We start from the raw sequence: 27,487 nt of genomic DNA on the forward strand, positions 1-27,487 counted from the left end.
CAAGTTTTCTGGAAAGAGGATAATGATCCCGTGATAAGTGTTATCATTGGATAGGAACGGGAAAGTCATGGACTCATTAATAAACAGGTGTGGCTCTGTTATCAGAGCAGAACGGATGACAAGTGTTATCAGAGCAGATCGGACTTCATCCGACTCACGGTAAGCACCTCAAAGGACCAGGTAGGCAGGGTGTCCGACGGCAACGAGAGCATTGCCGAAATCGAGTGAGAGAGTGTCACAAATGGTACCTCTATCCCACATCGGAGAAGAACGGAAAGTACTGAGTGTCACAAATAGCACTTTTATCCCACATCGGAGAAGAACGGAAAGTCCTGAGCTCTTTATAAGCGGGTGTACTGTACATCCCAATAAATATATTTTTTGGAGAGAGGATAATAACCCTATGACACTATGCCTATCTTTTTTATTTTAAAAGATATATTTATTAGGTGGAGAAAGATTTTTATAACTTAAAAAAAACCCCTTGATGAAAGATTCCGCTTAATGAAAAAGTTGAGTAACTATAATATTATTTGTCATAAATTTATATTTTTAATTCAAAAATTATATCTAAAAATATTTATTTATAAGTTTTATTGATGTAAAATCAGTGATGAAACATATTTGCTTGAGCTTTATGAATTGGGCACTTTGAACTCTATGAATCCATTCCCTTACCACTTATATGAGCAAATGCCATATTTGTTTAGGTCTTTAAGCATTTTCCTTTGCCTGAATCATAAACAAATACAGTGGAATTGCTTGGATGATAGCAGATATGCAATGGCTGTCTACTTCAAAAAAAAGGTAAAAATCATTGTTCATTGATTCCAAAATTTACTATTTACATTATGATTGAGCCATCATCTGACCAACCTCAAAAACATTAGTATTTTTTCTCCTTTGACTTCCCCTCAATTCTCCAAAGAACAATAGCCAAAATCAAAGGGTATTTTCATTTCACTAAGAAACAAAGGGCTAAACTAAGAAGACAAAAAAAAAAGACATTGTGAAAAAAAAAATGTAAAAGATGTTATGTGGGTTGGGTTTTTTTTTGGTAACCCCCATTTTTGGTTTTTTGTCTTGTCTCTTCCATTTTCAAGCAAAAACAGAGCCACAGGACAATGCCATCAAAGAAAAAGCAGCTTGTTCTTCCTCTCCCAGCTTCCTTCTCCTTTGGCACCTCTGCTTCTTCACCACCCCAGATAATAATGATGATGATGATCTTTGCAACAAAACTTCACTGCCCAAGGCGTATAATCTCATCTTCACAGACTCACTCAACCCATTCAATTGCCGACTGGGTTTCTTATCACCAACATTTGTTGTAGCAACAGAAGCAGAGCTGGTTGTGCCGGTGGTGGTGGAGCTGCCGTGTGAAGACTGTGATCTCTCTTTCTTCTTCTCTGCTCCTTTGTTCAAACCCAACATTGCTCTTCTCTTTTTCCTGTATCTGATCCCACATGCATTGCACAGTGACTGAAATTACCAAAACACATTAGATCATAATCCAGAATCATTCAAATCAAAAGTAGAAAATTTTATAGATTGGTGATGATTAACAACCAAAATACAAAGGATTACTGTAAGTCTATAAGCAATCAAATGAGACAAAGACTCAGTTTTAGCAGAGAAGAGCCCATGAAAATGATTGTTAAAGAAAAAAAAAAGGAACAAACTCAAACTTCAAGATTATGATGAAAACGGAAAGTGAAAATACCTTGGGGCCAGCAGGGCCACCCCTCCAAAGAGGGGTCTTTGTGGTTTTGCAATCAGTACAAAACTTCTTGTTGTTCTCACTCATCATCACAGCTTCGCTCAATGATTTCTGAATCATCAAAAAGAAATGAAATCAGTACATATATAAAAAAACCAAGCTTTGAATTTAAAGGTGATTTCTTGACTCACCTTTTCTCTCAGATCCATTACACCCATGAAGCAACTCTTCAAAGATCTTTGATCAAAACAGAATGGTAAAGAATAAGAAAAAAAAAGCTAGAGCGGCTTGATGGATATTGAAATACCAAGTTTGCAACTATCAGAAGAAAGCTTTATCATTTCCTTGAAAAGAAACAAACAGAGGAGACGAAATGAAACAGAGAGAAACAGGGAGAAAAGAGAGTGAGCTTTTATCTCTCAGAGAACAAAACCCAGAACCCCAAAAGGAAGAGAAAACGCTAAAAATTTGCTAATGAAAATGAGGAAAAGTGACGCCGAAAAGGATAAAAGAGAAAGAGAAGAGAACCGACAGGGAATGAGAAGGGTGGACAGGGGATACACACAAAAACCCTAGACAGAGGGGCATTAAAAAGACGCTAATACCCCTGATGACAGCAGAGCGCCGCTCCTCTGTTCTTGAAAAAATGTGTAGGTTTTTTTTCTTTTTTGGGGAGGGGGGTTGTCGGGAGAGGAACACCCGCCAATTTTTTGAGATGGGTGTTGTCCACGTGGCAACATGCACGAGGGGGTGAATTTTCAGATGCTCAGCTGTCAATTTCTTTTTTCTTTTTTGCTAAAGGTTATTTTTTTGGCTTTTTGGCATCAAATATTTTTCTTTTTTGGGAAAAATGCCTACTTCATTTTTTTTTAATTTATGAAATGATTTTTCTTATATAATGATAAATTCAAATAAAAAATAATTTATTTTTATAAATTTATTTACCCAAGTAAGTAAAAAAGACATGATTTTGATTTGCATTTTTTTTGTTAAAGTTACCATTTTTATCAAATATCCCACGAAACTATAACAGAATATTGAAAGTAAATTACACCAAGAATATCAATAAACATTGATTATAATCCAATATTTTATATTATTCGATTCGATTAAATAAAATAAAAGTATTTTATAACAAAATGAGTAACATTACGGTAAGTTCACCTTTTATAAGAATGATAATATGGTAAGTTAGTGAAAATGAAAGTTAATTAAACAAAGAAAAATAAATAAATACTACATAATCAAATATCTTATGTTTTTTAATATCCGTTACGAATTCCATCATAAATTACCATGTACAAAATTGTTAATATGGCATGTCAATGAAAGAGAAAGTTGTAAATGAACTTTCATCCATTTGTACAGAGAAAAAACAAATTCTTTATTGGTGCCATGGCTGGTGAGGAAACAAACCAATGTGTTGCAGAAAGGCCTGGGAAGGTGTGGTGCTGAAGGCTGTGTCTCCAATGGAAATAATCAAGGTTTGATTGCATTGTTGGCTTTTAACTTCCCCATGCTTTCACACAACATTTAAGTGACTTTCCATCAAAAGCTGAGCTCTCTCTCTCTCTCTCTCTCTCTCTCTCTATATATATATATATATAGAAGACAGTATGTGTTCTTAGAGGAGAAAAAAAAAGGCTGTGTAATTTCTCGGTACCATAAAATTATGTATCATTTGATCATAAAATATTAACCGATATTGAAACAATAAAAACTTAGAAGCCTTGAAACGTAAACAAAACAGATAAAACAGTATGGTTTCACCGTTTGAACTGGGCTTTTCTATTTGTCTTGTAATTGTAAAAGCTTTGGAAAGGGCTAAACCGAACAACTGAGACCCTAAATCCATAGAAAATTAGAACCTTGTTGAGCCCAACCTGCTCCCTATTTAGCTTTTCATCAATCTTGCAATATGAGTTAAAAGAGTTCAAGCGTAGGCTCTTGGAGCAATAGTTTAGAGTTTACCTCCTGGTTTGGACGCCCTTTGCATCTGATTCCTTCTTTTTGTCAAGTTTCACAGTGATGAAGTGATGAGGGTCTGGAAGTGCACTTCCTCTTCTGCTTTGCAATTGCGTCTCCTCCTCCTTGGTAACTCCTTTTCTCTTTCGCCTACGCTTTTCTTTTCTTCTACCTCTTCCCCCCGTTTCAACAAATCCCGGTATGCGTTTCACAAAATTGATGATGCCTTTGGTTTTGTTCGATCACATGCTTCGTACCCATCGCCGCCCTTGTGATATTGTTGAAGGAATGATTCAACAAGGTGTTGATCCTAATACTATTACGTATAATGGCATTGATGGATGGATATTGTCTGCAAGGCAAAATGGATGAGGCTAGAAAGATTCTTAATTTGATGATTACCTAACGTTTATGGTTACAGCATCATGGTGAATGGATTTTGTAAATTGCAAAAGATTGATGAGGCCAAGGAACTCTTTGATGAAATGTCTCGAAATGGAGTAGTCCCTAACACTGTTACTTACACTGCTCTTATAAATGGCATGTGCCAAGTAGGGAGACTTGGGGCAGCACGGGAACTTTACAAAGAAATGAGTGCTCGCGGCCTCGTTCCAGACTCGATGACTTACTCCACTTTGTTACGTGGCTTAGTAAGCATGGTCATGTTCATGAGGCAGTGGATCTTTTTCATATTATGCAGAGCAATGGGATAGAAACTAACATTGTCCACTATAGTATCTTAATTGATGGGCAACTTAATGTTGCAAGGAAATTATTTCATTCACTCCCAGGCAAAGGGTTACACCCTAATGTTTATACTTGCAATATCATGATCAAAGGACTTTGTGAAGAAGGGCTACCAAACGAAGCATATGATTTGTTCAGGAAAATGGAACTGAATGGTTGTTTGCAAGATAGTTGTTCTTACAATACAATGATCAAAGGTTTTTTCCAAAACAATGATGTGTCAAGGGCAGTGCCAATTTTACATGAGATGGTCGATAAAGGATTTTCTGCAGATTCTTCAACTGCAACAATGGTAATGGATTTATTGTGTAAAAATGGAGGAGATCAATCTATTCTTGAGCTGCTTCTTAGAAACTCTGAAGATGATCAAAATGTGAACATGAAATGACTTGTTATCCATCAATCTTCTATGCTGCAAAGAATTCTTGTGACCATAATTAACTTCTCCTCAAATCAGTTTTCCTGAAATTGAGGAAGAAGGCAATGTTTGTCACCTCCATAGAAGACATGAGTATTTATTTTAAGAAGACAAAAAAATAGCTGTGTAATTTCTCGGTATCATAAAATCATGTCAAAGCGGTTTGTGTCTATGTTATTCACTTACTCGCCTCCCCTACCAATGATCAAGGCAATTAAAATGTTATTTCATAAAATATTTAATATATTTCAACTGATGTTATCTTCAAATTTTAGTACCCAAAAATACACTAATTAATATTTTGTGTGTCGTGACACTTGACATGTGAGATAGATACGTGCATTTGATCATATCATCTGTCAAATATAACCACATTAACTAGTATTTTAATTACGTCAATTAATCAATTATATATCTGATGTTCATAAAATTCTAACCAATCTTGAATCTGATGACAATTACTTTCAATAGGAATTACAGATTTACTTAAATACAATCAAAATTGACAGATTTGTTTAACATAACAAAAAATGAGAAAGTTAATTAAATAAAGAAGTGATCATACTATATATGAACTTTTTGACTATTTACACCAAAACAAAACAGGGAAAAAGGCGTGGTTTCACCATCTGAACTGGGCTTTTTCTATTGGTCTTGTAATTGTAAAGCTTTGGCAACGGCTACACATGGGCTCTTCGAGCGGTGGCCGAAACAACTAGTTTTGTAACTTTTAACCGACGCCCAATCCAGAGAAATTGGAACCTTGTTGTACCCGATGGTTCCCCTCGTTTCGACGCCCTGGACATCTGGTTCCTGCTCTTAGCCATTCTGCTCAAGTTTGACAGAGAAGAAAAGAAGACGAAGATGAGGGCCTGGAGACGCACTTCTTCTTCTTCTGCTTTTCAATTGCGTCTCCTTCTACTTGGTAACTCCTTCTCTCTTTCTCCTCCTATTTTCGTTTCTTCTTTCAAATACCCATTTCTCTCTACCTCTTCCACCCGGTTCAAGAAATCCAAGTATGTGTTTCACAAAATTGATGATGCCTTGGATTTGTTCAATCACATGCTTCATACCTACCCCCGCCCTTCTATTGTTGAGTTTACTAGATTACTAGGTGCGATTGTTAGAATGAAGCATTATGAAACTGCTATTTCTCTGTTCAGACAAATGGATTTACTTGGAATCAGACATGATGTTTATACTCTCAGCGTTTTGGTTAATTGCTTTTGCCACTTGCAGTGTTCGGATTTTGGGTTTTCGCTTTTGGGAAAAATGTTGAAGCTGGGTATTCAACCTGATACTACCACATTTAACACCCTGGTCAATGGGTTCTGTTTTGAAGGTAAAATAGCTGAAGCAGTGATATTGTTTGATGAGATTGTCAGGAATGGTTACCAACCTGATTTGATTACTTATAATACCATAATAAATGGTCTTTGTAAAGTAGGCTACACTAGTGGAGCTACTAAATTGTTAAGGAACATGGAACAAAGTGGCTGTGTGCCTGACATCGTGACATACAACACAATCATCGACTGTCTTTGTAAGGATAAGCTTGTACCTGAGGCTTCAAACCTTTTGTCTGAAATGAGAGGTAAAGGTATTCCGCCGGATGTTGTGACTTATAATTCTTTCATTCATGCTATGTGTAGTTTGGGCCAGTGGAATGAAGTTATGAGATTATTGACAGAAATGGTTGCCAATAATTGCAAGCCAAACATTGTCTCCTATAGTATATTGGTTGATGCATTTTGTAGAGAAGGAAGGGTTTCAGAGGCTTGTGACACTATCGAAGTAATGATTCAACAAGATGTTGATCCTAATACTATTACATATACTGCATTGATGGGTGGATATTGTTTGCAAGGCAAAATGGAAGAGGCTAGAAAGGTTCTTAATTTGATGATTACCAAGGGTTGTGTACCTAATATTTATAGTTACAGCATCATGATCAATGGATATTGTAAATTTCAAAAGATAGATGAGGCCATGGAACTTTTTCACGAAATGTCTCGAAATGGATTAGTCCATAACACTGTTACTTACAATACTCTTATAAAAGGAATGTGCCATCTAGGGAGGCTTTCGGCAGCACTAGAACTTTTCAAAGAAATGAGTACTTGTGGCCTTGTTCCAGACATGATGACTTACTCTATTTTGTTACATGGCTTATGCACCCATGGTCATGTTGATGAGGCAATGGAACTTTTTCACGTTATGCAGAGCAATGGGATAGAAGCTGACATAGTTCATTACAGTATCATAATTGATGGCTTATGTCAAGTTGGGCAACTTAATGTTGCAAGAAAATTATTTTGTGCACTCCCAGTCAAAGGGTTGCACCCTAATGTTTATACTTGTAATATCATGATCAAAGGACTTTGTAAAGGGGGGCTACCAAATGAAGCATATGATTTGTTTAGGAAAATGGAAGTGAATGGCTGCTTGCAAGATAGTTGTTCTTACAATACAATGATCAAAGGATTTTTCCAAAACAATGATGTGTCAAGGGCAGTGCAAATTTTACATGAGATGGTTGATAAAGGATTTTCTGCAGATTCTTCAACAGCAACAATGGTAGTGGATTTATTGTGTAAAAATGGAGGAGATCAATCTATTCTTGAGCTGCTTGTTAGAAACTCTGCAGATGATCAAAATGTCAACATGAAATGACTTGTTATCCATCAGACAAAAATTCTATCCTAAAAGTTTTTCTTTGCTGCAAAGAATTCTTTGTAACCATAATTAAGTTTTCCTCATATCAGTTTTCTTGAAATTGAGGAATCAGGCAATGTTTGTCACCATTATTTGTTCTGGTTCTGTTGCTAGGTTGTAGTGGTAATCAGGCCTTTGCTTTGGGAATTTGCCAAAATCACCCAGCAATGCTATTGCAAAGACATCACCACTAACCATGACAACTACAAATTGAGACAGAACCCAATGTTTGTTTCACGAGCATCCAAAATAAAGCCTCGGATTCCTCAATTTATTGTAGCAGATCACCAAGCTCATCTTCCATCCATTTCCTTCCTTGCATGATATGAGACAGGGTGTGTTGTTAACCCAAGCCAGCCCAGCACCCTGGACAGGACCCAAACATGACAACAAGACGCCTGACCTGGAACCCAACTATTGTGCCACCGTATCCATAAGGACTTATACAGGACCAGACATAATAATCAGATATGCAAACAGCTTTTAAAACGCATAGCAGATACAACTAATAATCAGATATGCAAAATCGGAGCATCGTCTTCCCTATGTAATAATCAGATATACAATTTTTTTTACTTTGCAATTGCGTCTCCTTCTACTCGGTAACTCCTATTTTCGTTTCTTCTTTCCAATACCCATTTTTCTCTACCTCTTCCCCCCGTTTCAACAAATCCAAGTATGTGTTTCACAAAATTGATGATGCCTTGGATTTGTTCAATCATATGCTTCTTACCCATCCCCGCCCTTGTATTGTTGAATTAACTCAAGTAAGCATTATGAAACTGCTAGTTCTTTGTCGAGACAAATGGATTTATTTGGAATCAGACCTAATGTTTATACTTTCAACATTTTGCTTAATTGTTTTTCCCCCTTGCATCGTACGGATTTTGGGTTTTCGCTTTTAGGAAAAATGTTGAAACTGGGTATTCAACCTAATATTATCACATTTACCACCCTGGTCAATGGGTTGTGTTTTTGAAGGTAAAACAGCTGAAGCAGTGATGTTGTTTGATGAAATTGTGAGGAACGGTTACCAACCTGATTTGATTACTTATAATAACATAATAAATGGTCTTTGTAAAGTAGGCTACAATATTGGGGCTATTGGATTGTTAAGGAACATGGAACAAAGTGGCTGTATACCTGACATTGTGACATACAACACAAGAATTGACAGTCTTTGTAAGGGAAAGCTTGTAGCTGAGGCTTTAAACCTTTTGTCTGAAATGACAGGTAAAAGGCATTTTCTCAGATGTTGACTTATAATTGTTTAATTCATGCCATGTGTAATTTAGGCCAACGGAAGGGAGTTGAGAGATTATTGACAGAAATGGTTGCTAACAATTGCAAACTAAATGTTCTCTTATAGTGTATTGGTTGATGCATTTTGTAAAGAAGGGGAGGGTTTCAGAGGCTCGTGATATTGGCGAAGGAATGATTCAACAAGGTGTTGATCCTAATACTATTACATCTAATGCATTGATTGATGGATATTGTTTGCGAGGCAAAATGGAAGAGGCTAGAAAGGTTCTTAATTTGATGATTACTAAGGGTTGTGTACCTAACGTTTATGGTTACAGCATCATGGTGAATGGATTTTGTAAATTGCAAAAGATTGATGAGGCCAAGGAACTCTTTCATGAGATGTCTCGAAATGGAGTAATCCCAAACAGTGTTACTTACACTGCTTTTATAAATGGCATGTGCCAAGTAGGGAGACTTGGGGTAGCACGGGAACTTTACAAAGAAATTGAGTGCTCGCGGCCTCGTTCCAAACACGGTGACTTACTCTACTTCGTTACGTGGCTTATGCAAGCACGGTCATGTTCCTGAGGCAGTGGAACTTTTTCATGTTATGCAGAGCAATGGGATAGAAGCTGACATAGTCCATTATAATATCGTGATCAAAGGACTTTGTAAAGAAGGGTTACCAAATGAAGCATATGATTTGTTCAGGAACATGGAGCTGAATGGTTGCTCACAAGATAGTTGTTCTTACAACACAATGATCAAAGGATTTTTCCAAAACAACGATGTGTCAAGGGCAGTGCAAGTTTTACATGAGATGGTTGGTAAAGGATTTTCTGCAGATTCTTCGACGGCAACAATGGTAGTGGATGTATTGTGTTGAAATGGAGGTGATGAAATCTATTCTTGAGCTGCTTCTTAGAAAGTCTGAGGATAGATCAATACGTCCACATGAAATGACTTGTTATCCATCAAACAAAGATTCTGCTCTGAAAGTTTTTCTATGCTGCAAAGAAATATTGTAGCCCTAATTAAGTTCTCCTGAAATCAGTTTTCTTGAAATTGAGGAAGAAGGCAATGTTCGTCACCTCTACTCTATTTGTTTTGGTTGTGCTTCTAGGTTATGGTGGTAAGCAATTTTCATTTGCAGAAAATATAAAGAGGGGCCTTATTCCTAATACTATTTGTTTCATGCTCTTTACCCTACTTGACATACCGGGAACAATGGTGGATTCATACCAGCTTGTTTCCAATATTAATTGGTTCATATGAAATCATTGTGAATGTACCAATTTCTCGGCTTTTTTATCAATCTTAATTGGGCTAGAGTCCAAACATCGGCTCCTGGAGCAGTAACCCAACAGATCGTCTTTCACCAACCCTAAACTATTATTAGAAATTAGAACCCTCCTTTAGAGGCCCTTGATATCGGTTTCGTTCTGTTTCTTGCTGATCACTCTGTTCAAGCAGAAGCCATGCAAAAAACGACTTCAATCAACATCTCCACATTTCTGAAATTTCCCAAACTTGTTACCTGTTGGCTCTCTGATAGAAATTCCAGGCGGCCCTAGGCATCGGCTTTTTGGACTCTCCCTCTCATATTGACTAGAAGTAATCTCCAGAATCAATGTCTCTCCCAGGCTTAAAGAGGATATGGGAGGCAGCAAAAAATAACCAGTGATCAAGGTCAAATGAAAACAGCCAAGTGAGAAGAAAGAAAACCAAACCACCAATTACAGTAGTAGTAACTCTATTTCCCCTTCAAATGATGTTTTGACAAACCTTCCAACAAGGCATTGTATACACTACACAAAAAATATAAGACTATCTAAAAGAGGCATATTTTGATGCATGAAATGACAACACAACACTCCAATTACGTAGAAGCAAAAGAATATTCCCATGTTACTCATAACAAGGTGTAACTGTTTTGGGAATTGCCAAAATCACCCAGCAATGCTATTGCAAAGACATCACCACTAACCATGACAACTACAAATTGAGACAGACCCCAATATTTGTTTCACGAGCACCCAAAATAAACACTCTGATTCCTCAATTTATTGTAGCAGATCACCAAGCTCATCTTCCCTCCATTTCCTTTCTTGCATAATATGAACCTGGCTGTGTGTTCTTAACCCAAGCCAGCCCAGCACCCTCGACACCACACCCGACCCTGGACAGGACCCAAACATGACAACAAGACGCCTGACCTGGAACCCAACTATTGTTCCACCATATCCATAAGGACTTATACAGGACCAGATATAATTCCTGAAATGGTAATTGCAAACAGCTTTTAAAACGCATAGCAGATACAACTAATAATCAGATATGCATGAATTGAGCACCATCTACCCTATCTAAATAAACATAAAGGGCTTCCATTAATGTAAAACACTAATAGATAAATGAATACAACAGCAGTACCACATACCTCTAGCTGAAATTGAATCCCCCTGACGGAACATGAACCTCACCAGGTCCAAACTGAAACCCTGTTTGAGAGGCATCACCTGGTGGCATTGTCTCATCCTCCTCCTCCAACCAATATGTCTCAAGAACTTTCACAGCCTTTTCATAGATCTCAGTGTTATCATGAGACTGTAAATTCTCAATCTTCTCTAAACCCTCTGCATCATCAATCATTTGTGCATAGAGATTCACACCTCCAGTATTGCCCTGATTCTTATCAGCTTCTCCTACCTTCAAAATATTTTCAAGCCCTTCTAAACAAACTGTAACTATCCTTGGATCAGGGCAGTTAAGAAGATCACATAATGGCTTGATACAACCTTGACTTACAAGGAACCTGAAATATATGATATGCCCCGATGAGAACCAGTATATTGTCAATAATTTGCCAAGACATTATTCCAAACTAAGATGAGGAAACAATTTTCATACTTGATTTGATCATGAGTTCCACCTGATGTAGCATTTGAGATGGCCCACGCAGCTTCTTTCTTAATATCAAATTCAGCATTTTGAAGCAGATGAACCAGTGGAGCAATAATATTAGCTTCAATCACAGCCTGTAAAATTAATACGATTATACATAGTTTCAAGGTAAAAAGGAATGCAAACAAAATCATACATCCAAAAGTGATAAAACCGAGTGAAATATCAAGGCAACAAGAAAAAAGTGATACAGATCCACATGTTACCTGTATCTGCTCCTTATTTCCAGCTGTGATATTTGAAATTGTCCAACAAGCTTCCTTCTTGATGCTCTTTTTAAAATTATTTGTCAACAGATTCAAAAGGCATGGCAATGCTTGATGATTGATGATACACTGAGCGGCAACAAGGTTTGTCCAAAAATAAGAAAGACACAATGGTTCGTACAAATATAAGCAAAAAGATATTCTTTAACAACTAAACCCACTAATTTGGCATCAATTTTACAACATAAGAGGGGCCAATCAATCTGGTTTGAGTGCGAGAACTAGTTATTCACACAATCATTGAAGATAAATGGTGAAACATCAATATTCTTAAGAAGATAATTAAAAGAAGAAAACCTAGGAAGTGGCAAATACCTGGGTTTGCAGATCATCTCCTGTAACAATATTTCCAACAGTGCGAAGAGCAGGAATGAGCACTGAAGGAGATGGGTGCCTGTGAAGTCACAGAATTTCAGATTGAAGTCAGGCACACAAAATGCATAAACAGAAATAGCAAGACTTCAAGATTCAATCAAAAGCAAATAGTCTAACTCACAGCAAAAGTTCCACAAGACGCGCACATACACCCGCTTCGATAACAGCTTGAATTTTGTCATTTGTACCATCAGAAAGATATGAGAGCGCCCAACATGCATCAGTTAAGACTTCTTCATCATTTGAGTGAATAAGGCGTGCCAAAGCAGGAAGTGCAGGTTTAACCTGAACAATAATTAAAGAATCATTAGTTAGATAATAATCAATTCAACCCCACCAGCGGCTGAGAATGGTAAGTCTCAACCATAACTCACGAATATCATGCCATAGAAAATTCATAGCTACAAAACAACACTCAATATCCATAAGCCTCCTAGCAACATCTCACTTTCTGGTTTGATGTTAGCAGTGAATTGCAATCTATAATTTTCATGATCCAACAAAGAGTCTCAGATTCCAAAGACAGACAAAGGATAATGATTTTGCATCGTAAATCAATAACATTGAACATGAACAAACTTGCCATATCATGTTAAACCAAAAATAGTTCCCCAACAAATGGGGAGAAACAGGGTCCAGACCTGATCAAAGGGAGGCTGTGGCTTGCCCCGACAAAAATTTGAGAGTGTCCAAGTAGCATTTCTCAGCATAGAAAGTTTTGCATGCTCATTCAACTGTGCCAACAAAGGAAGCAAAGCACCATGGCCAAGAACAAGATCACGACATCTAGGAGAATCACCAGCAACATTTCCCAATGCCCACACAGCCTGAATGTTCAAAAGAAACAGGAAAAGAAGATTATCAAAAATTTCATACTAGCTTTTTCCAAGTAAGATTCAATTTATCTCACTTCCTAATTCTGTCAATGATCAAAATTACACAAAATTTCTTTCATATGCACACCTGCTCACGAACATCATCACTCGGGGAACCAAGTAACTTGACAAATATTGGAACAGCCCCATGATCAATTACCACCTTTGTGTTCTCAGATGTTCCAGAAGCAATATTTGTGAGGGCCCACGCTGCCTCAAACTACAGAAATATTAAATCAGTAAGACATATCTAGAAACATGAAGTGAAAAAATAATGTTGAAGCTGAAGAAAATCCAACCTGAAGCTGCGGGAAATCTTCCCTCATAAGGAACTCAACAAAGCGAGGAACAACACCAGCTTGTATTACTTCCTCAATAGGAGGGCTGCGTTCTGTAATAAATAACAAAAGATATTAAAATATATAATTTACACATTTTATGACTTTTTAAATGAAATCTATTACAGGATCAATTTCTCACCAATTGAAAGCAATTTCCTAAACTGAGTGGTTGACTCAAGCTGCAGATTACTATCCTCACTCCAAACACCAGCAACCATGGCTGGCAAATTTTCCAACTGCAGTCAAAGAGTTGAACATGATCAGAAGAATCCAACACTCAAACAAGTCATAGACATGACCAATCAGCATATCATCAAACAATTAACAAAAGCTGTCACAATATAAACTGTGGCAAGAACAGAATTTATGGAACAAGTATGCCAATTATTCACCACAACTCTGTTTAAAAGAAATTTAAAAAGAGGAACCTATTTTCCCAACTGTATTTTAATTAATCCTGGCTCAATTTCTTGCCAAAAATAAATAGGGGCAGAAATAAAGCTTCCATGCACTTACCAACAACTAACCAGGAGTGTAAACACAAAGCCAACAGCACTAAATTAACAATTAAAAAACCAACCCCTTATACAACTTGATACCATTTATAAATTACTACAACTTAATGGTTAAGCTTAACGAATTAAAAAAAAATGAACTGACAATACAAGAATAAACTGAATCGCTAATTTGAAAATTGATGTTACTGCCTTAACATAAAAGAAAAACAATCTTGGACTCAACCAGATAGCAAAATGTTTACACTACACCAGAGTTCCCAATCAGACCAACGAAAAAGCACCAAAAATAATAATCATCACCTCATCAACACATTCAAAAAAATGATACAAACTAAGTACTCGCAAGTTTAAAAACCTACCATAACATTAATCAAAATTTACCAAACCAGATAGCATAGAACAAGCTTTAACAACTTCAGCGACTGATAAAACACAGAAGAATTAAACGAGAAAATAAAACAATTGAAAAATCGACCTTTTTTTCAACAGCAGAGGAGTGGAGAGAAGCAGGCATTGGCTGCGCTTGGAGTCCTTCACGTCGCTTCTTCTGCAAACTCTCTTCACGGCGGTTCTTCCTAATCTCCACCATGTTATCCTCCCTCCTCCGCCTCCCTTCCTCGGCGTCCACCGCCACTTTGTACCTGTTCCTCCGAACCTCCGTCCTTGCGGTCGGCCTCAACGACATCTTCACTCAATTCCGGAAAAAACACAACCCAAAAGAGAACAAGACAGTGATCGCACTAAAGCCCTCAACAACTCTTTTTCTTTTTCTTGTTCTTCTTATTTTCCTCCGACTGAAAACCCTAGAGGGAAAATGATAATAAGATTTTGGGGGGATTTTGATTGATTTGAAGAGAGGGAGAGGAAATGAGGCAGAGGGTTTATATAGGATTGTTGGGCAACCGATTTTTGTAAAATGGTCGTGGATCGTGTTATATTTACGCTACTGCCATTATTATTTTCTTCTTTTCTTTTATTTGAATTATGAAGGTGGGGAAAGAAATTAAAATATATATTATAAATGAAGAAAGAAATAAGCAACTTTACGGTGGATTATGACATGTTAATTTCTTTATTTATAAGGCAAGCCAGCACATGATATAAATACTTGTTAAAATCAAAATGAAAAAAAAATATTTTTATAATTTTATAAATTTTATGATTTATCAATTAAAATTACTAGTGAACTAAAATTTTAAAAACATATTATCAAATATAAATTCAAATTATAATTTTAAAATAAAATCAAGTTCACTCTACCAATTTGAAAAAATCAAATATGTTTCCATTTCTTATTTAATTAACTTAAAAAATTAAATATTTAAAAATATATCATCGACATGTAAAAAATAAAATCAGCTTCATTGGATCAATTTCAAAAAAACCATATATATGTTTTTATTTTTCTTCATTAACTTAAGTAATTGGAGATTTCAAAACGCATCATAAAATGTGAATTCAAATAGACTACGTTTGATAAAAATGAAAAAAAAATAAATTATGTTTCTTTTTTTTCATTAATTTTAAGAAATTGAAGATTTAACGATGATTTACTTTTCTAAATGAAATTATTTAAAATAGATTTTTGAGTTTTAAAACTTTTAGCATATTTTATGTTTTTGGATAAAAGTAATGGTAATAACCAACTTTTAAAAAAAAGAATAAATCAACCCTGTGAATAATGAAATTGTATATATATAATTTGGTGAAAAAGAAAAAAGAAAAGTGAGAACTAGGGGCATTTTATGGACCCAATAAATGGCCAACAAAGCCCAAGCCCAATATCAAATTGAAGCCCAAGTGATTTTTCTTCATTTATTTAAAAAAAGTTGGCTTATTTCTTAATCCACGTGCAAATAAAGGGTCATTATTCGAGATAATAGTTAAAATGAATAAAATTTTCAAGTCATGGCAAGATGAAGTAAATAGAAATGTGATCACCTCAAATATTACGGGTCATATCATATGTCATATAAATAAAAATTGCAGTCAATATTTAATATTGTAACTGATAATTTTTCACTAAGATTAAAAGATTGATAATAAAATATTAAAAGTTTAATTGCAAAAATCAATATAATTCAATTTTTATTGAATATTTAAGTCATTTTCAATTTAATATTTCAAAAGTCATCGAGCTTATCCATAACTTATTGTCTTGGGCCTTTTGGCAGCACTTTTTAAACGACAAAAGCAAGTACAAATAAAAAATTATAATTATAATTATAATTGCAAATTATTTTAAGGAATCAATTTATAATCAAATATTGAAAGGGAATAAATTTCTAAATGATTATATTACCCTTCCTTGATTATATGTATACATGACTATAACATAATCAAATCTTTATTTTCACATTTATATACATAATTTCAAAAGAAATTATACATATTTAGAATTAACCTAATTATTGGTACCCCGATATAGTTTTATTGGTGCTAGCTGCATATTTCAATATTGCAATAAATAAAATTAAAAGAAATATAAACATAATTAGATTGTTTTGATCCTTAAGTTAGGATATAATATCAAAAGTTACTAAAACAAATCACTCATAAATTTTTTTTCCTAAGTCCAACCCAAATCAAAAGACAAAACAGAATCATTTGCAAGTTAAAACCCAGATTTCTGGTCATTTCGGCCCAACCCAAAACTGGTCATCTAGCCCTGTACCCAAGGCTTGTAAAAATAAAGATGATCAAAATCAAATAAGGTTAACTATTTACCTATATCAAATACGATTTGGGTAAAATGATTTAGTTTAATTAATTTATTAAATTAATTTATTTAAAATATTTGATTTAATTATTTTTTATCGATTTTTGATTTTAAAATTTTTAAACCGATTTACCAAAAAAAGTCAAACTAACTATATATATTAATATATATAATATTTTGTATATATTAAGAAGAATTAATAGTAAATTTAATTAATAATATATTTAAAATATATTAATTTATTATATGTACGTATGCAAATCAAATTGATAGTAATTTAATTTTAGTTACATATATATTTATTTATAAATCTGTATTAATATAAAATTATAAATTATTTATTTAAAATGATATAACTTATATATTAATATTATAATATACTATAGTAAGTATGCTATATATTAATATGTTATAATTATTTCACCTTAGTAGTGTTTCGTAATATAAAATGTTATAAATATATAAATATTATATATATCTACTTTTAATTTGTACATAAGTATTACTATAGCTTACAATATTTATTTACATGATTACACTTAATAACCTTATTATTATTATCAAAGTTTTTATAACATATTTTTTATAATTAGTTATTACTTATACAAACTTTTTTATAAAACATTATAATCTATAAGTTGTGTATTAATTTCACATATATATAATAAAATAATATATTATATATATTTAATTTATACATAAATAATACCGTAACTCATAATAGACTTTATTTGTATGGTTACACTTAATAATTTTATTAGTTATTATTTTAATTTTTATAATATACTATTTATAATTAGTTATTATCTATACAAACTTCAATATAAAAACTAAAATATTATAACATAAAAGTGATGTCATTAATTTCATATATATAATAAAGTAATATATTATATATACACATATTTAATTTATACATAATTTGTATATATATATATATATTTTTTATAATTGTAAATAAAATTTATAAATTTTAATATTATAATTTTTTTAAAAATAATAAAATTTTAGTCTATTAATTCAAAATCAGATTGATCAAATTAATTATTTATTTAATCAGTTTGATATTTTTTTTTATGTTTGATAGGGTTTAATCAATTCTTTAAACATATTTAATTTTTTAGTATGATGGTGAAATCACTCAATCTGCCTATTTACTGGTTTTTATAAACAACAAAAAGTAAAGAAAGAAAGCAACATTTGCCAAATTTAGCAGAAGAATTTTTTGCTTTGAGGTGGTGTCATCTCATGTCCATTTCTGCCCGCCACAGGTACAACTTAAACAAAAGGCAAGTGACTGCAACTTGCAAATATCAGCAACCTTTCTTGAATTTTGCAATGCCTAACAGCAAAAAACTCATTATCAACACCTAACAGAGAAGAAATTCATAAAGAAAAAGAAATCCCACCCCCTGAATAAACAAAAGGAAAAGAAACGAGGGAAAACGAGACAAAATATCTTTTATTATCCTAAGAAACCAGAAGCCTCTTACAACTGACAACAGCACCAGAGAGAGAGAGAGAGACTCCTGTCAACAGCTAAATATGTATAGGCCGTGTGGACCATATCCTATGAACAAGTCCTTTCAGCTTTTTTCTTTCTAACCCACAGCTTGCGAGCACTTTTTCACCATCGCAAGGCCCACGATTTCACCTCTTTTCTTTCGATTCTCCTTCAAGGGTAAGGGAAATGTAAAAGCTACTATGCCTCCAAGTTCGGTATTAATTTCGACTTGGATTTGTCAAATTGATTGCTAAAGTTTTAGCCCTTCATCCTGACTCCACTATGGGATGTTGGGCCATTTTATAAGTGTGGATCGTTATTGAAAATCAACAAATTGAACAACTTATGTTTTGCTACAATTTTCCATTTTCCCTTTTCGGAGAAAACATATAAGTGTAATTCAATTGCATGCTTTATTTGTAATTTGCATATAAGCAAATTGGTTCATGAAAAACAAGTAACAAATGGTCCTTCCTCGTGCAACCAAGCAAAATATGAACCTTAGCAGCCATGTGCTGTTAAAAAGAACAACCCAATACCACTTGTCACACACCAAAAATAAAGAAAAAAAGAAAGACATTTAAAACATTTAATAAAGAGGAAATTTTATTATTAACAATAAGAAAAAGTCACAACAATTTTCCTAGAATAACCTAAATTCACCCCCGTTTTCCCTTAATTAAGGAAATTAGCCCTAAAATTAAGTTACTAATTGTGGGATTAGGGAGGCAGTGGGGGTGTTCAGTTTGCATGATACGGCGGCCGCCACTGGTCAACAGCGAGAACCGTTCCGTTTCGCTGCATTGCCTTTTGAGACACGTGCCCTCTTCGTCTCCGACGTTTCGGTGTTGACGTCGAAGCTCATGGCATCTCCGCCGACCATTTCCGCAAACATCCTTTGCAAATCCTCGAAGCTATCCCCCTAGATTAAAAGAAGAAATCCCATCGAAAAATATCCATCGGTAGTCGTTAAATCGTGAAATTACATATATAACCTTAAGAAAATGAAGAAAATTACGAGCAGACTACCTCGTCTTTCACGTTGTTCATCATCGAGATCATCTCTTGCATAAAATCACAGAAGTCCTGCAGGCGGTAAAAATGGAAATATAACACAAAAAAAAATTTACTATTAACGAAAAGATTAAATTAGAAGAATTGATATTGCCAAGGCAATCAAGTTCGCCGAAATCGAGGTAAGGACCGACGCCGTTTTAGTTGCGTTGTACGGGAAAAAGATTAACCTTGGCAGAATTAAAAAAAGAAGAAGATATTTTTACGTACTTCGTCTTCTTCTTCCAATGGATCGTAGAAACCGGCGTCGTACATTGATCTCTTGGTCTCGTCGGAGAGAACTGTGGATATTTAACGGCCGAATAAATGAATAACAATAAGCTACTGGAATTTAACGGCGACGGGATGATAGAGAGATAGAGAGAGAGAGATTTGAGAATGTTACCTGAATAAGCTTCTTGAATTTGCTGAAACCGGCGTTTCGCTTCTCCGGCGACCCCCGGATTTCTGGCGTATCTGTCCGGATGCCATTTCTTCATAAACCAAAACATAAAAAATGAAAGTTTCAAAATTTTGATTTCCCAAAAGGGACCCCCTAATATCTAAAATTAGAAACCAATTAAATAAAAAGAACGAGAAGATTCTTTTTTTGGTTTTGGATTACCATAGCAAGCTTACGATACGCAGTGCGGATATCAGAGAAGGAGGCGTCCTTGCGAATCCCGAGAACGGAGTAATAACAGGATCCGCCGTGGGATCCTCCTTCCCGATCCATCTCAGCCGTCCAAAACCGTCCCTGCGTCTCTCTCTCTCTCTTTCTCTCTCTCTCCGCCTTCCAAAATGAAAAACGGAACTACAAAAAGCTCATAGCTTGCTTAAAGCTTCGAAACCGAAACAGGTAAACACGAAATCAAATGTACTTAAACAAAGCTGGAACACTAGTCTTTGCTTTGTCGCTGTTGATTTTGTAAGGGGGTATTTGGGGACAGAGCGAACGAGAGAGAGAGAAAATATCTTGGGAAACTTTGTGAAATGTGAGAAGATATGAAGAAAGAAACTTCGAGAGATTTCGGCCTGAAGATAGTTCTCCGAGCTTAGATATTTTCATGGCGGGTTTTTGAAATGCCGCTGGACTTGCGTCCAAATTACGGGATTTGCCATTGGCCCGCTGTCACGGTTCCGTTTCTCTTCTGGTTGCGTAATCCAATATTGGATCTAAATCTTCTAAATTTTGGACGATTAAAATTATTAATTTTTTTAAAATTTTAAAAGATTTTAATTATTTTATTTTTATCCACGAATTATAAAATGTGATCAAATAATAATTACTATATCACATATAATGTATCTCAATTCACACTAAATTTTAAGATATTATTCGTTTTAACCTGTTAAAATTTACAATTATGTCATTTTAATTTAAAGATTTACAATATATAAATCAAAAAGAAGATTTTTTTTAGATTTTAAAAAAATAAAAACTCTTTTAAAGTAAAATGAAATAATTAAAATTTTTTTATTTAAGCTGTAAATAAATATAATTTTCAAGCCAAAAAAAAAAAGAGAGGTAAAAAAAAAGGTTGAAAACCCAATGTCAATTAAATGGTGCTTAAGTGATTTGTATTGTCATAATTGTTATTTTGACTTTTATGCCATGTGAAAAGGTAAAGATTCTCTTTCATCCAATCCGTCTATCAAGAGTGATTAGAACACTGAATCCAACACTTTTGACACGTGATTGCCTTGATCAAATCACTCTGATATTTGCATAATCGGATGGTTTGCAACGATTGCAAGCTTGAAAACTGGAAGAGTTGGGATTCCTGAAAGAGAAACATTAAGAATAAACTGGTTTCATAACCGATGATTGAAACTCTGGTAAGAAAGACATTTAAGAGTTCAGCTGGCTCAATCAAAGATGATTGGATGTTGTTCAACTTTCTATGATGGTTATTTGGATTATTGGGATTTGATTACCATTTCCAGGAAAAAGCTCAGGTTCATTATTACTCATGATTGCAACCATGGAAGATCTCATCATGCATTCACTTCCATGATCTTTATCTGCAAAAGCCAGAGAGACTGGGTGTTCAATTTTGATCAAGATCAGGTCATAGTATTATCAGTTTGCTAGTTTTCTTGTTTTATTTTCAACCCCCTCCTTTACCCCTTCTAGTTTGATCAAGATCTGGTTTGGTCTTTTGGGTTCAGATGCTAAGGGTAGCTTGGGAGCAAACCGCAGAAATTTCCAGGCCAAAAGGCTACATTGTAACTGTCCCCATAGCATTTGGTGGAAGCATGCAAGAAGCATTTTTGCTAGCAGAAGGGAAACAGGAAACTTACCTTGAATGGAAAAATTTTTGATGCAGCAATCTGTTGGTGTTTTTGCAGTTGAAGGGTTTTCTGCTAAACCCTGTTACCCTGCTGCTAAGAGAGTCCATGAATGAAAATATTATAGTATCAAATATATAGACCCTACTGAAAGTGAAAATCTCAGAATTTTAATTATTAGATTAATGATCTTGACTTTCAAACACTATTTACAAAGACCCTTTTTGTTGTACTTGTTACAACTTACAAGGATGAGAGCTTGGTGAGGAAGAGATTAGCTTCCAGCTCAAGGAGAATACTTGCCTCCTAATCTGATATGCTTACATACTAAAAGAACACAAAGCTTTTCAACAGGAAAAACACTACAGAATCTAATCTAAAACATCTAGGGGATTGTTTCTTCCTCCTGATTGCATGAAACTAGAGTAGATGCTATTTAGCAATTATCCTACACAAACTTGACCGATGAAAGCAGAAAAAACCTACAAAGCTAACCTAACATATCTTGGAGAAGCTTGGCTCCTAAAATTCTGAGATGATGCTTCATTGCTGCAGTCTAGTAATTTATATACATATGCCTTCAGGCAGCCAGAGCCTTAGCTCCACGTGTAATTAACTTCCACTGGATAACAGCTCGAAGCTTCAACCACCCAGCTTTGGGGCACACATCTCTGCCCTTTCCCATGCGTCGGCTATGTGCATCAAAGTTTGGGGAAGAAGTAAGGATGCCAAAGGATGATTCGCAGTCTGGAGTTAAAATAAATCCACTGCCTTGTCCCCATGCTGGAGTGACTGAAGCCCAACTTTGCATTTGAGCCTGAGGATTATCCTCGGTAGCAAAATGAAAGTCTGGCAAAAGTGACAAACTGTTGTCTCCATGGTAAGGGAAGATTCCCTCCATTCTGAAACTGTTTCTTAGCATCGGATTAAATGCCTGAATTCCGTGTCCATCCTGTGCTAGAGAAACCTGTGATTGATTGTTTTCTTCCACTCCATAGGCATAGGATGTTGTGGATTGGTTGAATCCCAGGGCTATGTCTGGTTGATCTGCATACATATAATGAATCAATGAAATCAGAATAGTAGTAAAGAGAATCTGGCTGAGAGCAAGAAAAGTTATGGAAAGGTGGGTGCAAAACGGATCTCCACAAATTTCATTATGTGCTGACAATTCAATATACTAGAAGTTCTTATACCTTGGTTGGCAACTGAGAAATCAGGTTGCTGCAGGAGTAAATTTGGGATGCTAACTGGCTCAGGAAGTAGATTTGTCAGGGTCATTGAGGGGCCAAAAATTGCTTGCCGATCAGTCAAGACCAGGTCTCCAACATTCTTGTAAGCTTGTCGCTTTGCATCTTCCACCAGAAGCTGCAAATTAAGTGGAGGAATCAGTCAATCTTAACTCAGATGGAACACATCTCTATTTTTGTGTAACTATATCAGTTTGCTGGATATGAAACACAAACCTTCTGAGAAAAGGTCAATTTTTCCACAGGCTGGTAATTTTGGCCACCAAATGTTGCTGCTACAACCTTGAAAATGGAATTTAACAGGAGTCCAACCCTTTGTTGAGCTCCATAGTAGGTATGGGTATACCACTCATTATCATCTAGAACACAAGTCAAAGCATGTTCTATGATCGTATCCCACACCCTATTTGAGATTCCACCACCGAGTATCTGCAGTAATGTCACCAATTCAGTTAGGACCAGCAGGAAAAAAAGGATAACAGAGAACAGCATGCACCAAGACAACAACATGCTCGAGTGCTCTGATTGACATGAGCAAATTATTCACTTACATCGCGTAGCGCAGATGGATCAGTAACATGCAACCGCAGGAAATCCTTTACTGTACGAATATTGTTAGAAGCCAGCCGCGTCTGGAAGGCACCATCTTTAGCTATCCTTTCTAGACGCCACACTTCATCACGCTGGGATGGAGGGTGGTGTTTCTTGTACACTGCATGAATCAATTCCATGTCAATTCTCAAAAATCATTCATAAATTCATTTACAAATAGAATAACAGAAACTGAATGTTGAAATAAAAGCAATGGAAGAACTTACACTCCCCACGATGGTCCTTCACCACGAATGCTTCACTTCTAGCCTCTCTGATCGTCACCTCACCAGAGATCCTTTGCACAATTCTAGCTCCTAACCTGAACTTTCTACTCCTTATCCAGCTAGAATTGTCAGTGAAGATCACATTCTCGACAGTTCCCACCCCATCTGCCATCGTAACATTGAGATCTCCCGTCAACAATGGCCTTTTACCTTCCCTTTCGCGAAGAATACTTGCGTTGAATTCAGTTTCTGTCCAGTCTTCCCGCTCATCAGCACCAAAATCACCATTGAGGACCACAATCTCAACCTTAAGAGAAGACAGTGGACCAGATGTGACAATTGTATTGCTAGTTGCATCAACTAGGACAATCCTGACGGGATTGCCCTCCTCAGCTTCAACCTTGGCGCCTGTAAATATGGTAGGGGGCAGTTTATCGACAAAGCGCAACTGCAAGCTTCTCCCTCTAGATGCCTCAATATGATTGAGCGAGGGTCTGAAAACCAGAAAACCATAAACCAAAGTTTAGACAAGGATCCATAGAGAAATAATGGAGCTTTACAATCCCCACCCCCCCACTTTTCAGCAAAACTACAAGCAGAGCAAGCTGAAGTTAAATTCTGAGAGTTTTGCTGATCCTAGCCGATGAAAATTAACTGTTCATACAGTCAAAATCCTTGAACACATGTTCCAAGAAGATAGATATACAATAGCTTACCTTGAAGATGGGTGAGAGGAGGATAGAATTCCACGTTCCACTTCCTCCCGAACCTGATCATATTCACCAACGATATGCAAAAGAATTAAAACTACAGAGATATGCAGCTAAAAGTATAAACAACACATTCAGCTAAAATATTGATCAACATTAAAACATCATGCATGCTTGGGCAGAATGATGAAATTGGCCAATTTTACTGTAATCTTCATTGAAATCATCACTAGCCTCATCTTTTTGAAATTCTTTGTATCAGTAGTGTTCCCTTTCCAAAAAGCACAAGTCAACAACTACTGTTCAACTGTTTGAATCTGCTTAAAAAACGTGTTGAAATTTATAAACTGAGAGCTAATGCAAACCAAAATGACATCTTGATCGAACTGGATCAAACCATATACCAGCTAGCCCCTGAAAGACAAAAGAAAGAACAGCAAATTCCATCTTAGATTTTCTTACCCAAGATCGAAGCATTGGTTCCAGGTTGAGCACAATTCTTTTCAGGGAGAGCCCTCCCAATCCTATTAAGTTTCTAGCACCACTGCAGGGAAAAAACAAGAACCCAATTCAGAAAACATTGCAAACATCAGCTTGAGATGTTGGGAAGAGAAAGAAACAAACCAAAACCACTCATCACCTCCAAGAGCTCTTCAGGGTAGCTCTTCTTTTGGGATCAGGAACCATTACTCCCAACCTCTCATCACCTCCATCAGTTGCAGACCTCTTGATAGGCAACATCATGAACAACAAAGAAGACAACTCGAAAATGACTTGTTAAGAGACAAAAAACTAAACCTTTTGAGCATCTAAAGCCTTAACCGCAGCCAGTAACCGAAACCTCTCGCCACCCGTACTCTTATAAGCAATTGCTTTCATTGACTTACAAAGTCATAGAAGATACCTGGAACCTCACCCAAAACACTGTTACTAAAACACGTTAAGTCACTAAAGTCAAGCAAAAACCCAAATAGAAAAAGAACTGCTGCTAAACCTTCATTAAATTATTGACAACTTTGTACACATCACTAAACTTAGAAAAAAAAACAAAAAAAGTTACCACAAAATCTTTGGGTTTTGTTCAAGGTATAACGAACTGGAACAAGAACATGTTAACGCGGGATCATGATTCTTTGAAAGGTACGTATAAAAAAGGACAGAAATACGAGTATTCCAACAAAACAGAAAGGTTACATCACATGTGCTTTTGCTTCTTACAATTGGTGACAGAAACGCGGTTGGATTAAAACGCCCGCATGGAGGGCAGAGAGAGAGAGAGAGAGAGAGAGAGAAGTGTCTCAAACTAGAAGGCAACTCGAAATTTAACGCAAGAGATAACGATTTGTTTATGCTGTTTTTCTACAGATACCGCGTTTGTCTTGCAGGATTGGACAAAGTCAGTAAGTCAGTGTCTCTCTTTTTGTCAGAATTTCGCATGTAATTGTTTTAACCAATAATGCAAAAGCGTGCATGGAGTATAGTAAATAACTGTCGTTTATGAACGACCATTCTACTTCTTTTTTTTAAGGAATATTGCCGGAATCATTCCTTTATTTGTACTCCGGTGTCTAAAATTAAAAAATAATAATTCATTTCAAAACATCTTAAAACGAGAAATGGACAAAAAAATATGAATATTAATTATCAAAAATAATTGTTTTCTCTACCGATGATTCTAAATTTATTTTTGCCAAGGAATATTGTCAAAGGACTCGAATTCTTTGTTCTTCCTGTATTCAAATTTGCCCTTCTTAGACTTTTACCAATCACACTTGACCTTGACTAGAGATCAAAAACTATAAATAAAAAATAAAAAACCTCCCAAAGCCCCACTTGTATTTATATATATAAAGATAAAAAGAAAAAAGATTAAAAATATTATATATATATATATATAGAGAGAGAGAGAGAGAGAGAGAGAATCGTTAAGCTTGACTAACCATCAATAATCTTGATTAAACCTTAAGTTTCCATGAAAATCCGTTACTCCTTATCGTTTAATGCTCTTCTTGTCTCGACTCTATAAAATTATTTAAGGACGAAGAGAGTACTGTTGATCAAAATACGATAAAGATTGAAAATTCCGAAAAACAGCGACATGTAAAAAATAAAATAAAATAAAATAAATCCAAAAAATGAAAAATCCCAAGTTGTTCGAACTTTTATTTGGTAATAAACGAAAAGTTTTAAGAAGTCCCACTTGGTTCACTGTGTCGCTTTCACTGTCGGCCGACGTGTCTATGGCTGTTGTCCTTTTGGTGAAGATCGGTGGCTGCAAGTCTGTAAAGAAGGAAGAGGTGTTTTGAGTATTTCATGTTGAATTCTTTGCAAGTTCATGGCATTTACACTCTCATAATTTTCCATGGCGAGGAATTTTCACAGAAATTTCATGGTCATGAATATTCCTGGAACTTATGCTCCCATTTTGTTTTATTTATTTATTTTTGTTAATATTAAAGTGTTTGGGATAGTGATATGTGAACAGAAAGAAAACTTTCAAGTCATTATGAATTCAAAAAATCAAACTATTTTATGAAGTCTATTCCTCGCATATTCTTTCGACAAATCTCCCATTTTTGTTTTATATATATGTGCAATTTTTGGTTCTAGATACATTTTCATTTTGTTTTAGAAAATTTATATTATAATTTTATTTTTAATCGTAAATAAGTTGTTTGTAATAATTTGAATGATGTGTTTGGTAGATAAGTATCACATATTTCACATCAATTAAGAGGTGTGATGGATTTAGAATATATAACATATTTTTTGGATTGATAATTTGAATTTGTGATTTATAAATTTATTTAAGTTTTATTTTCAAAACTTAAAATCACATGAGATTGAGTTTAAGTTTCGACTCATGACAAGTGGTATTAAAACAGATATGTATCTTCATTGATGTGGAGCCCCTATGAGAAATATAAAAATCGAAATAGACTTAAACTAGTGTAAGAATCTCTTTTCTCTATAGGTCAAGAGTCCGTGTAAGAAA

The 27,487-nt window shown here is 35.2% G+C and overlaps 6 protein-coding genes and 1 pseudogene across 10 annotated transcripts; 3 read left to right on the plus strand and 4 right to left on the minus strand.

The window, feature by feature from the left end:
- Nucleotides 1-933: 933 nt before the first annotated feature.
- On the minus strand, nt 934-2,296 carry LOC110415114 (GATA transcription factor 15-like). Its single transcript, XM_021426616.2, has 3 exons — nt 1,909-2,296; nt 1,721-1,828; nt 934-1,479 (listed from the first exon to the last, which is right to left on the minus strand). The coding sequence occupies exons 1-3, from the start codon at nt 1,933-1,935 to the stop codon at nt 1,099-1,101; spliced, it is 516 nt and encodes a 171-aa protein (XP_021282291.1). The 5' UTR covers nt 1,936-2,296; the 3' UTR covers nt 934-1,098.
- A 1,674-nt stretch (nt 2,297-3,970) lies between these two features.
- LOC110415667 (uncharacterized) lies at nt 3,971-4,817 on the plus strand (annotated as a pseudogene).
- A 761-nt stretch (nt 4,818-5,578) lies between these two features.
- On the plus strand, nt 5,579-7,807 carry LOC149527321 (uncharacterized). Of its 5 annotated transcripts, XM_089783375.1 has the most exons (3): nt 5,632-5,772; nt 6,087-6,189; nt 6,295-7,807. In XM_089783375.1, the coding sequence occupies exons 2-3, from the start codon at nt 6,120-6,122 to the stop codon at nt 7,518-7,520; spliced, it is 1,296 nt and encodes a 431-aa protein (XP_089639501.1). In that variant the 5' UTR covers nt 5,632-5,772; nt 6,087-6,119; the 3' UTR covers nt 7,521-7,807. The 5 variants fall into 5 exon arrangements, with proteins under 5 accessions (XP_089639497.1, XP_089639498.1, XP_089639501.1 ...); XM_089783371.1 differs by having other exon boundaries at nt 5,579-6,189; nt 6,292-7,807; XM_089783372.1 differs by having other exon boundaries at nt 5,579-6,189.
- A 626-nt stretch (nt 7,808-8,433) lies between these two features.
- On the plus strand, nt 8,434-10,380 carry LOC110415668 (uncharacterized). Its single transcript, XM_021427362.2, is given in 5 exon segments — nt 8,434-8,798; nt 8,801-8,924; nt 8,926-8,959; nt 8,961-9,311; nt 9,313-10,380. Coding segments are annotated over 5 exon segments (1,164 nt in total). The 5' UTR covers nt 8,434-8,524; the 3' UTR covers nt 9,694-10,380.
- A 147-nt stretch (nt 10,381-10,527) lies between these two features.
- Nucleotides 10,528-14,998, minus strand: LOC110415973 (importin subunit alpha-2-like). Its single transcript, XM_021427788.2, has 11 exons — nt 14,622-14,998; nt 13,768-13,864; nt 13,587-13,678; nt 13,376-13,507; nt 13,054-13,239; nt 12,534-12,697; nt 12,353-12,431; nt 11,978-12,106; nt 11,718-11,845; nt 11,248-11,622; nt 10,528-11,084 (listed from the first exon to the last, which is right to left on the minus strand). Exons 1-10 carry the CDS (start codon nt 14,829-14,831, stop codon nt 11,250-11,252), a joined length of 1,590 nt encoding a protein of 529 aa, XP_021283463.1. The 5' UTR covers nt 14,832-14,998; the 3' UTR covers nt 10,528-11,084; nt 11,248-11,249.
- A 3,959-nt stretch (nt 14,999-18,957) lies between these two features.
- Nucleotides 18,958-20,445, minus strand: LOC110415986 (Chaperone DnaJ-domain superfamily protein). The gene is made up of 5 exons (XM_021427802.2): nt 20,048-20,445; nt 19,829-19,916; nt 19,654-19,724; nt 19,399-19,455; nt 18,958-19,291 (listed from the first exon to the last, which is right to left on the minus strand). The coding sequence occupies exons 1-5, from the start codon at nt 20,156-20,158 to the stop codon at nt 19,142-19,144; spliced, it is 477 nt and encodes a 158-aa protein (XP_021283477.1). The 5' UTR covers nt 20,159-20,445; the 3' UTR covers nt 18,958-19,141.
- A 1,417-nt stretch (nt 20,446-21,862) lies between these two features.
- On the minus strand, nt 21,863-25,619 carry LOC110415969 (calmodulin-binding protein 60 B). The gene is given in 9 exon segments (XM_021427777.2): nt 21,863-22,312; nt 22,314-22,761; nt 22,911-23,082; nt 23,181-23,393; nt 23,516-23,676; nt 23,783-24,276; nt 24,499-24,551; nt 24,955-25,036; nt 25,133-25,619. Coding segments are annotated over 9 exon segments (1,761 nt in total). The 5' UTR covers nt 25,237-25,619; the 3' UTR covers nt 21,863-22,278.
- Nucleotides 25,620-27,487: the final 1,868 nt, after the last annotated feature.

Source organism: Theobroma umbraticum, unplaced genomic scaffold (genome assembly GCF_002168275.2).
Source record: "Theobroma umbraticum cultivar Fairchild unplaced genomic scaffold, ASM216827v3 scaffold_147.0, whole genome shotgun sequence".
NCBI lineage: Eukaryota > Viridiplantae > Streptophyta > Magnoliopsida > Malvales > Malvaceae > Theobroma > Theobroma umbraticum.